Raw genomic sequence first — 12502 nt, 5'->3', positions numbered from 1 at the left:
ATATAATTCAAGTATTTATATCCTATTTATGACCCCCTGGCTAGCATACTTAGAGAGAAACTGGTTTAATGTGTAACGCATGTTAAATGTTACAAATATTTCAATGTATATTTGGATGGTAACTGATTTGTGCTGAATCATTCAATCAAAAAATATTAGGCACAACTGGGGGACAAATAATGACATTACCTTCTCTCAGTTCAAGGAAAAAGGAGAAGCAAATAGACTTCTTTCTAGTAAAATTGTAAGGGTAGTGTTGTACGTTATATACATTTGGAATTTTCCATAATAAAATTTTTAGAAGAGCATGTTATTTTGAAAAGAAAGAAAGAATTTAAAACAATTATTTTTAAAAAGCCAGCTGAGATAACATGATTCTGGAAAAAGAGTAAAACTCTATCGCTGTGCAAATCATCTACTTAAGTTATAAAAAATTTAACTAATGTATTATTTGAAATAAACATTTATTTACAAGAGATGGTCAAAGGAAGAGTTCCCTGGTGGCCTGTTTTCCCCCAAAGGGAGATTAAATAATTAGACAACTATATAATTAGATTAAAATAGCCAACACTTGTATTAGCTGATTACATGTTAGGCAATGTTACAAGTGCTTTATACATATAAGGTCATGTAATCCTCACCACAACCTGAGGAAGTACGTAACATTTTTATCCCCATTTTACAGATGGAATGCGAGGAACAGAGATTAACTGGTTCACCTCACACAGCTGTGAAGTAGCAGGGTTAATATTCTAACCCTAGCAGTTTTGCTTAAGTCACCTGCTAAGTTACACTAGGTCTAATTATTTTGTAAGAATATAATTTAAAACAAATAGTAAAAGAAAATAAATATTCTCCTTAGGACATATCCTAAAAACTTGCCTCATTTTTCAAATAAATTTCACAATCCCATTCCATATGACTCAGAAAAAGTTGTCTTTCAATAATTACTTTACTAATAATATTGCAGAAAAGCAGGAGGAAATAAACACTTTCAATTCAAATTTTTTCTGGTAGGTGTTTATAAACATAAGAAACAACCTTTTTTCATCACTTAGAATTTATAGATTATAATTTGTCACAGGGATTTCAGATAATATATAGTTACAGATTATTAAAAATCATAATAGTACAACACCTTATATAATAAATAAGAGAATTTAAGTCCAAAATGTACTCAAGAATGTATAAGTAACAGAGCTGGGTGTACAAAACCAAGGCACAGGTCAAGGAGAGAATAACATTCCAAATGCAGTTATTATTTACTAAACTTAGGATCATGGAAAAGCTTACAGTCTAGTAAAGGAGAAAAAGATAAAACACACACATATTGAAAAATCTACAAAGGCAACATCAAAATGACATGACAATTTTCTCTCAAATTTCTATCACTCCCACATTGCCAATCAGTTATTCCTCAAACAGAATTAAGTCCAAAGTATCAATTCCTTATATCCCTACTTTCAGAGAAGAAATTATCACCAAGGCAAAAGATGAAGCTGAGATTCTGTAAGACAGTGGAAGTTCCTCAACATAATTATATATTGCCACTATATCAGTTTGGTAAGGGCATAAATGCAATAAAAATTCACAAAAACAGTTTAGCAAACAACATGTCTAACGTTACTTGCTTGTAAGCTTTGGAGCTAGAATACTTTGAAATCAGTACAGGTGAGGATTGATAGACACATGGCGGTAGACTAGGCCTCCAGTATCTGGGGTCTTGACAAGCCACACACACAGATTCCTGTTATTACTCCTTCAGAGCCCACAAGCTTCTCAGTAACAAGGGCGTACATTCCCATCCTTTACCCCCTACTCTAAAAAAGAAACTGAAGAACCTATGAAATTAAAACCAGAGAGCTCTGCTGTATTTTCACTCTATATTTACCTACTTCTTAGTTTATAACAATATTTTGGATTTAAGTTTCCATTGTGATTTCAAATATAAAACAGCAAATCAGAGAGTGTGAAAAATGTAATATGTTTGATAAATAATCTTTCTGGGAAAAATCAGAATTTACCAAAGAACTTTTTATTTCAACTCTTGTTAAAAGCCTTTACAAGATTTCTCTTCCAAAGTCTAACACATCCTAATATAACTGAATCATTCTTAAATATCAACCTAACCTAAACATCTGTAAGATAGAGTTCATTTAAAAATGAATACTGAGATGAATACTACTCAGTCCCCTCTCCCTCCTCAATAAGTGCAGATGTACTAATCATCCTGTAATGTTCCTCTGCCTCATACTGACAGGCATCAGGCAGCTCTGACAATCTTGTCTTTTTATCTGGAAACACCAAGGTCATATGCCAGTTTCTTACTCTCTTCACCTAACATTATATCTACAGCTTCAATCACTACCAGTCTTGCCAGCTCTCTTAAAAAACAAACTCTTGCCCCTTCTACATACGCTCTAGACTCAAAATCCCAATCTCCTGTATCATTCTGGCGCCATCTTCCTTTCTATTGGGTCACTTTCACCTACAAAATCTACTCAGATCAGATTTTCCTCACTGCCTCTCCACACACAAAAGCTATCTTTTTATTTTTTAACAGTAAATTCTTGTTATGGATTGACTTGTGCCCTGCCCCCTGCAAAAGATATGCTGAAGTCCTAATCCCAAGTACCTGTGAATGTGACCTTATGTGGAAATAGAATCTTTGTAGATACAATTAAGTTAAGATGAAGTTATTATGGTAGGCCCTTAATCCATTATGACTGGTGCCCTTATAAGAAGAGAAGACAAAGATACAAGGAGAATGTCATGTGACAATCGAGGCAGAGACTGGAGTGACGCATGTATAAGCCAAGGAAGCCAGAAATTGCTGGCCACCACCAGAAGCTAAGAGAAAGGCATGGAACAGATTCTCCCCTAGAGTCTTCAGAGAGAGTATGGCCCTGCCAACATCTTGATTTCAGACTTGTAGTTTCCAGAACTCTGTGAGAGAGATAATCACTATAAATATTATAAATTAGTTCCTGTTGTTTAAGCCACCCAGGTTGTGATACTTTGTTATGGTAGCCCTAGGAAACAAATATAGTTCTTAATAATATAATCATTTTCTCATCACTTTATAATTTAACACTTCACTAATCTGTTATATGAACCCCTCCAATTTATAGACACTAAAGGTTTTAAATAACACCATTATCCCCACCCTCAACAGACAATTCTCACAGTATTCTCTGTGTTATTTTTGTTCACTTCTCTGCAGTATTTAACACTGTATTAATCTAATTCACCCTACTAGAATTGCCAGAATTAGCAAATAAAAGTACTGTTTTATCTGGTAACCCTAACCCTACCCAACATTTAAGACCCAGGTCCCATCTCAATTCTTTCTCCCTGAAAAATGTTCTCTGCAAAATGCTGGGTTAGATGACCACATCTATACTCCCAAAGTAACATAAAGCCAATGGACAGCAATGGCTCACACTAGAAAGTGCTCATGAAAATCACCTAGGGAACTTTTTAAAAAGAAATACTAACATCTTATGTCCTACCCAAATTTTCAAAAAGTTCACCAGGTAATCTGAGATACCTCTAATCCAAAACAACATAACACACTAAATATGGGCTGACTGTTTACCTGCCTCCTTCCCCCAGAAGAATGAATTACTCAAGAGCAGAAACTGTGGTTTTTCTATCACGTATGCCTACCAGAACGCACTGAATACCAGTAACAGGGGTTGGCAAACAATGCCCTTGGGCCAAATCCGAACAACTATATGATTCTGTAAATAAAGCATTTTTGGATACAGCCACAGTCATTAATTTACATACCATCTATGCCTGCTTTCAATCCACAACAAAACATATAAATAGTTGAGACAAAAACTGTATGGCCCACAAAACCTAAAACATTTACTAGCTGGTCCTTTACAGAAAAAGTTTGCTGACCCCTGACCTATATGGTGAATGACTGAATAATCAGTAATGATAGTAAATGCAACCAATTTGAAAATCAAATTAACATGCATATTAACACAGATATCTGGAGCTTTATATGTGCATACATGTGTATAATGTCCAAAGAACAGCACATAAAATAGTGTAATGCTTGAATAAGTGCCAACTGATGATTACTCTTACTGGTTATTATGAAAGACTTTACCACCTGCACAAACTTATACCCACTTAGTCCCCCAAAATGTACTATGGGTTGTTGCTATGATTATTGTGGTTAACACATTTCTTACAATGAACCTCTTTGGGCAAACACTTTTTCATTTCACTGGGAGGAAATCAAATTATTTTTAGGATCTAAAGCAATGCCATAGTTTTCACACAAAAAAATGCTACTTGGTTAAGCTATAGTAACACTTCACCTAACCAGCTCTCATATCTGACTTAAAACATAGCTAAGAAATTAGAAACAAAAAAGAGATGCTTTAAAAAAAAAAAAAAAAAGAGATGCTTTTAACAAGTACACCTTCTCACAAAATCCATACAAAATATGTGTGTGTGACACATACATGTGAAGATATATTTATATATACATTTATATTTAAATATATACATTTGATACTCCTTTATCTTTAATATATAGATATATAAACATACAACTCAGAGACTGTTGGTTCTTACTTATACACAATTATATACAATATATAAAGATAATGTATAGTGATTCTATAAAGATATAATACATAAAGATTAACTCAGAGCCCACGGGTTCTTTTTTTGTTTGTAAGGTTTTTTTTTAATTGAGGTATAATTGACATATAATACTATATTAGTTTCAGGTATACAATATAATGATTCAACACTGGTTCTTAGTTATACACAGTCCATACAAACTTGGTACTCTAACTTCGAGAGCCGATCCAAATTAAAAGTACCAAATTATAGTGGGAATATTGTGTCCCAAAAGCAGGCTAACAAACTGGAGAGGTGAGAAGTATCAGATGTCACCAGGCTTTGGATAATTTATAAAAGTTTTTAAAGCCTTGCTACAGAAAGTGAAATCTCAGGATGAGGGGGAACTTTGAGTGGGGTCCCATCAGCAGAAAGTTAGTTAGAAATGTGGAATCTGCATTTTAATAACATCCTCAGGTGATCTATATGCACAATCAAATTTGACACCCCTGGTCCAGAGGTATTAGACCAATTTAATACAGCTAAAAGAAAATATTCTGTCTAGAATTACTCTTCCCCTTCTTGCCCATCATCTAAACCCAAATGAAGGTCCAATTTCACAAAATACAGATGGAAAATTTACAACAGTATTCATTAGAAAGATGACAGTACCTTTAACACTTGAACTTGACCTTCTGTATTAATTTCGTTTAGCAGTTCACAAAAGGACTGACATAGACCTACTGCATATGTCTGAAATTCAATGAAAAGTCAAAATATACATATGAATATATCTGCAATATCAAAAAAGGTATAAAATTAAATTGGGGACTCATTATAATCTATTTGAGAATTAGATACTAAAGCGCTAAGCATATAAAATTTCAATTAGAACTCTTTAGGAAATGTTTAAGAAATAAAAATACAGTTTATTGCTATTCTAATTTTTGTAGAAATATAAGGATATATTTACATGTAGAGCATATTTTCTATGTTAAATAATTCATGAAACTACATCACATCTGCCCCACAGTAGGCAATGCTTATGACGTTTTTCCCGCCTTAAAGTAATAAATTAATCTATTAAATTTTGAAAAGGTTTCAAAATAAGATTCCTGATTTCAAATAAGAAACAATCAAAATAATAACTATATAAATTTTTACAATGCAAAACCTACAACATACCTGTAAAAATTCTGTTGATGATAAAAAGATATAACCATTGATGATCTTAAAGCAGGTTCTGAGACTTTCTGAACTTAGTTCTGGCAAAATAATAATTTTTTTAAAAAGAACAAATTAATTCATTGTTCAAAATCAGTTTAAATGAAGTGACTTATTTAAATCTAAGTTACATGCCCTTCTTTACAAATCTTTTCTGAATGCTATTCAGATGGCTAGTATATAAATATCTATCTAAACACTGGCATTAACCTGTAACTTAATGCTTTCCCATATACCTCCCACTAGTTAAAACAACTTAGAAAAAACTAAGCTCCCTTTTCTTTCCTTTCAGAAAATAACTACGTGATCCAACCTTGCATTTCAAACTAAATTTCTAGTACCAGCATGGCAAACGACATGCAACTGAATCATTTTACCATCATATTTTGATATCTGCTTAAATGGGTTCACTCAGTAAGCATTTACTGAGTGTCTACTGTGCTGGCACTGAACATGCTACCCTACGTACGAAAAGAGTCCCTGTTATACTCCGAAAATTATATTGTGTTTAGATATTCTCAATTCTTGGGCTTTGTTCTTCAAATCCACTCCTCTATGAAAAACCTACACATAAAAAATCTTCTTTAAAATGTTATTACCAGAATAGTATAGGAAAAGGATATTGTTTTTAATTATTCTTTTTCAAGTGCAAAGCAGAAAACTTGTTAAAATTGAAAATGATCAAATGTTTATGCAGTGTTATTTTACATGTCTTATCACATACAATAATGATACAATAGAACACAGATTACAGATGTATATAATTATACAGATCAAAACATGACCCCAAAATATCATGTATATCTAAAATCTTTCATTCTGTATTGCTACTATTTTAGAAATCGTATTCACTTGCAACAGGACAGATTAAAAAATGTTTCCTGGCAAAAGCGTAGGCCCTGGGTTCTTACCTAACTCACATCCTAGCAAAGTGAGAAGATATTCTATTCAGGTGAGAATTACCCATACACTTTCACAAGAAAATGACAATCCCACTCAAAGCTCAAAATGTGTTTTAAAGGCATTATTTTCTATACTTTAGGGATTTAACATATTAGTTTAAAATGAGAATGTAGAGGGGACAGAAACTAACCAACTTGTTACCATGCTAACGGAAGGCATAAAAAGAAATAATAAAGGCTGTCACCTAAATATTTTTCACAACAGAAGTAAGACAAAATCTCAGGATAAAGGGGCAGGCCATTACATTGGATAAAGTTATTCTTATGAACAATTCACATGTCCTTTTCTCCTCAAGGAGCAAGTCCAGTCAAGTCTAAACTTGTGCACACTGTTTAACAGACCAACAAGGAATAGCAGACTGTTTGGCAACCACCGTTTTGGCAACCACCGTTTTGGCAACCACCGTTTTGGCAACCACCGTGATAAATAAGGCAGAGGGTCTACATTTAAGTGAGAACTTAGAATGGCTACATTCCAGGTATGTCAGTGAATATAATTTCTAAATCACTGCCATCTAAAATTTTATCAAGATCTACGATGAAGGAGACAATATTTAAGAAAGATTGATTTTAAAAACCATAGTACCAGGACTTCCCTGGTGGCGCAGTGGTTAAGAATCTGCCTGCCAATGCAGGGGACACAGGTTCGAGCCCTGGTCCAGGAAGATCCCACATGCCGTGGAGCAACTAAGCCTGTGCGCCACAACTACTGAGCCTGCACTTTAGAGCCCAGAAGCCACAACTACTGAGCCCGCGTGCCACAACTACTGAAGCCCGCGTGCCTAGAGCCTGTGCTCTGCAACAAGAGAAACCACCGCAATGAGAAGCCCACGCACCGCAATGAAGAGTAGCCCCCGCTCGCCACAACTAGAGAAAGCCTGCATGCAGCAACGAAGACCCAACACGGCCAAAAATAAATAAATTTATTTTAAAAATTAAAAAAAAAACCTAAAAATAAAAACCATAGTACCCATCTCTTCTTATATTTTAAAAGCTATTTCTAGATTAACTGATATAAGCAAATAAGCAATTAGGTCACTTCATACTGTTTTCCATGCCTCCATCATGCCAAGGACAACTTTTACTAAATTTCCTAAGGCATGCTATCATCAGCAAATATTAAATACTGATAGTAAAAAAAAAGTCCTAAAATTAATAAATTTATCTATTTTAAAGTATATTGAACATTGTTCATTATATCCATGAGTTCCTAGTAAGACTGCGATAAAAATTTATTGTCTGGTCCTACTATCAGGAAGAGCTGACCATACAACAGATCTGTATTTATTTTCAGCCCTGTGAATAATTTAATTCAAATGTTCTCAACCATGGGCAATTCTGCCCCCTAGGGGACATCTGGCAATGTCTGGAAACTCTGGTTGTTAAAACTAGCATCTAGTGGGTTGAGGCTAAAGATGCTATTAAGCTTCCTACAATGCTCTAAACAGTCCCTCACAAGAAAGAATTACATGGCCCAAAATGTCAACAATTTTGAAAATCCCTAACTTAAGTGATCAAGTTTTTCTTTCATAGACAGAGAGCTCTGATTCAACGCTGTAACCCATCCAAGTATCTAGTTATGCTGTGTGCACATATGATTTATATTTATTAGTCTAATTATAATTTATATTCCATTCCTCTCTGTTTTTCTCTATTCTTTGGCTCTTATTTTTAATTTCTACTTTCATGTTACATTTTACTTATTCTTTTTAATCATACTATTTGATGTTTATGTTTGGAAATGAAACTATAGTAGTTTCTTCTTTTATTTCAAATTCTGATAAAATATGAAGGCTAAAATGTGTAAAATAGCCTACACATCATCAAGATGTCAGGTGGGAAAAAGTTCCTTCCGAATTAGAAAAATTTCGTTGGTCAAGGAACATTAGCTTGGCACTTACAACAACATGGACAAGAGTCAGTCAGGTGTTTATCTTTTAAGTAATGAGAATACTGAGAAAATTAATACCATAAAAAAGATATAAAGGATTTAAAAAATAAGCCTTTAGAACTAAATTATTAGAATTAGTTATAGCCTATGATTCTACTTAAAGTATCTCCAGTTCTACTTACATTTGGGGAGAAGGATATGAAATGAATTTTAGCCTTGGATTTATTCACACCTAATTAACATATCCTAAAAATCATTAACTTAAACACCAATATTGTTGGTTTTATGTGTTTTAAATGAAAATGAGAAACTTCCAGCCAGCAGCTTTATTTCTACTTGGAAAAAAATAATAGCTATCATACTCATTAAATAAATGTTTAAAAATCACTGATCTAATAGGAAAAAATGTCTTCACCTTTAAGAAAAGTGAGTATTCATTTCGATCTATATTCTTAAAAGATTAAAATAAATATTCTGGTTATACTTCAAAATAAATTTTAAAGCTCACCTGAAAGAATGTATATGCAAAAAGCTACACATCAAACAATATTAATTAGTTGCACAATACTCAAACAAAAATAAAGGTAATACTGATGTCAAGGTATACTAAACATTCACAGATATAATTTGTATACAGAATTTCTTCATATTATTAACTAACAAATCCTACAGAGCCAGTGGTTCAGTATTTTTTCTTTTAAAATAGCAATAATGTTGACAGTAATAGTAGTAATAAATATAATTACAAAACACTTAAATGGTGCTTACTATGTGCCAGACATTGTTCTAAACACGTAAAAGTCCTTATTGATTTATAAGGACTATGCATCAACTACAAAGCTTTCTATGGTAAAACTGTACTTTAGTACCTACCTAAAACTACACTCAAAATAGTGTCATATGGTTATAGGAGGGTTAGTTATGTGCTTTTTTTTTTCAGTCTCTTCTTCCTGGCTACCAATCTTCTCTCCCACGACGTTGTAAAGGCCAGGCAGGCTGAATTCGCGGTGGAATACAAAGGTGAAGTGAAATCACCTTGTGAAGTTACCCATATGTGAAAATGGCTGAATCCTGTTCATGACTAAGTTGATAATGGGCCTGGTCGAGGTTTCCATTCTCAGGGCAAGTATATAGAGAAGCACTGTGGATTACCCAGAATGGTACTGTATATTGTCTCCAAGTTAGGTAGACTAGAACTAAATGGTCTTCACCAAGAGTAAAAGAAAGTAAAAGGACTTTTCCTGTTCTCTTTCTCTATGATATCTTAGCTACAAAACTTTCCCTAGGAGACTAGCAATAAGCGACTGGTCTATTGCCACTGTCTTCATGTTTGAAAATTTCTTCCATAATTTTATGGGGATGCTAGATGATAAAACATCAAATGGCTTTTTATTAGAAAACAGATGGCATCTTGGTATTATCTGAGGTCTAATTTATTCTGAAGAATGGGGTAGAAGAACAACAACAAAAAATCAGAAAACACGAAGGACTAATCACATTATCTATAGCCCCCATGATCATCCAGCAAATGAAGACAGATGTTTTTTATTTTTATTTTTTTAATAAGCTTATTTATTTTATTTATTTATTTATTTTTAATTTTTGGCTGTGTTGAGTCTTCATTGCTGCACACGGGCTTTCTCTAGTTGTGGCGAGCAGGGGCTACTCTTCGTTGCTGTGCGCAGGCTTCTCATTGTGGTGGCTCCTCTTGTTGCGGAGCACAGGCTCTAGGCGTGCGGGCTTCAGTAGTTGTGGCACATGGGCTCAGTAGTTGTGGCTCGCAGGCTCTAGAGCGCAGGCTCAGTACTTGTGGCGCACAGGCTTAGTTGCTCTACGGCATGTGGTATCTTCCCAGACCAGGGCTCAAACCCGTGTCCCCTACATTGGCAGGCGGATTCTTAACCACTGCACCACCAGGGAAGCCCAACAGATGTTTTTAAATCAGCTATAATTATGTTTTAGTCCACACTTGTTGATTTTATCAAAGAATGTGTCTACCTTTCTGGCGCATCATTATACCTCAGTAATACTTTCCCTCTAATAAAACTGCTCACTACAAGTAAGTTCTCAGAAAAAATAATTTTGAGATATTGCCATAATAAGTATGCCTTTTTTCCTAGTTTTTTCCTACATGAATGCCCTCTCCTGATAATATTAAACTATTCAGTCAGTATACCCAAAGTTCTAATGAAGGAATTAAAGATGCTTCATGGGTGAGTCTTAGAGAGTGGGAACTCTGAATGGAATAAATGTAAATAATTTTTACATTTTGTAAATAAATGATTTTTTAAAATGGCAGTAATTTGCAGACTGAAAAAGAAGCAAAGGGCCAGTAAATAGCACTGTATACAATTCTTAAATACTCTATGAGGTTTAAATGTGAATCTGCACTGGTAAAATCGATCACAAAATAACCCTGTGAGCAAAATATTTTTTGTAAATTTAAGACATTACATACTTGTGAATGGTAGCTGATATGTAGCAGACAAGTATTGGCTTTCTATGACTAAGTATCATCAGAATACATGTTCAGAAAAGAATCTAACCAGGTATCATCCATGGTGGCTAACAGAGACTAACAGCCTACTCCTAGCACAGTGGCCAGTTCTCTGGTGTCACATGCCAAAAGTGTTGTCTTAAAACATTAAGCTTCCTGATTTCAAGCTGCTACATAAGTAATACCTCAACAAACAATAAATGATTTTTATTATTTAATAATCTTTATTTTGGTGGTTCCTTAGCTAAATCAGAAATATGTACAGAGCTCATTTGTTAACAACTGACAGCACAAAATCAATTTTCAATTAAGTATAAGTTAAGTAAATTTAGTGTTTGCTCTTTAATACGCAGAAATAACTCTAAAAAGTTATACTGTAGGAAAAAATCTAGAAATTATTAAAACACTACACAACTTATTTCTCAAAATCAAGGGCTTTAGTAAAAATGGAAGGTATGATTTATAGTCACCTATAATGCCCCAAATTATGGTTGCATTCAAAAACAGTGGTAATTTTATGCTTAATACATACCTAGAAGTGGTGACATATTCTGAAATATACGAAGTAACTCTGGTGTAATACATGGGCTGTTTTCCAAAGTCACTAACCTAGGGGAAAAAAACAGACGATTAAATCACTTTCCATAACCATTAAAGCTGTGACTATAAAAAGTACCAAAGATATCCAACTTGACTAGTAATCAAGAAAATATAAATTATAACCAAAACAAGGTACAATTTTACTCCCACCAGATCAGCAGAATTTTAAGTGTGACATACCATGTATTGTCAAAGCTATAAAAGTGGGAACTCTTGCATACTGCTAACAGCAGTGCAAGATGATATAATCACTTCGGGAAATAATTATTATCTGGTAATACTGAATATGTATATGTGTATATACCTATGACCTGGCACTATTTCTAGGCAGAAATGTGCACAGGGCATAAGGTCTTATACATTTGCTCTAGGAGTCATGCACAAGAATGTTCAGAGCCGCATTATTTGAACAACAAACAAAATGGCAAATGAGTAAATGAATTGTTACAGTCACACCATTAAGCTCATCATTATGGATGAATCTCCAAACAGGAAGCAAAAAAAGTAAGTTAGAACACATATGATACAATTTATATAAAGTTAAAATATACTGTTTAGAGATACACACGCATATGTGATTCTAAAAGCATTAAAACACAAGAAAGAAAACCAAGAAATGAAAACGAAAAACTCAGTACAGTGGGTTATCTCTGGCATGGATGCAGGAAGATTCAACAAACATGCCACACCAGGGGCTTCAAAGACATTCTTATTGTTGTATTTCTTACCCAGAGTATGGAA

The 12502-nt window shown here is 33.9% G+C and overlaps 1 protein-coding gene across 5 annotated transcripts in view; it reads right to left on the bottom strand.

Annotated features, from left to right (window-relative positions):
* IPO11 (importin 11) overlaps positions 1 to 12502 on the bottom strand; it is a 199144-nt gene that overhangs the window by 91603 nt on the left and 95039 nt on the right. For all 5 annotated transcript variants that reach the window (XM_068535393.1, XM_068535392.1, XM_068535396.1 and 2 more), the window contains 3 exons: positions 11694 to 11770; positions 5773 to 5852; positions 5260 to 5340 (listed from right to left, as the gene is read on the bottom strand). In XM_068535393.1, coding sequence (XP_068391494.1) covers positions 5260 to 5340; positions 5773 to 5852; positions 11694 to 11770 — 238 coding nt within the window. The remainder of the gene's footprint in view (positions 1 to 5259; positions 5341 to 5772; positions 5853 to 11693; positions 11771 to 12502) is intronic.

The sequence above is a fragment of the Eschrichtius robustus genome, chromosome 2, assembly GCF_028021215.1.
Source record: "Eschrichtius robustus isolate mEscRob2 chromosome 2, mEscRob2.pri, whole genome shotgun sequence".
NCBI lineage: Eukaryota > Metazoa > Chordata > Mammalia > Artiodactyla > Eschrichtiidae > Eschrichtius > Eschrichtius robustus.
The sequence above is the reverse complement of the archived record's forward strand: the minus strand, read 5'-3'. Positions and strand labels throughout refer to the sequence as shown.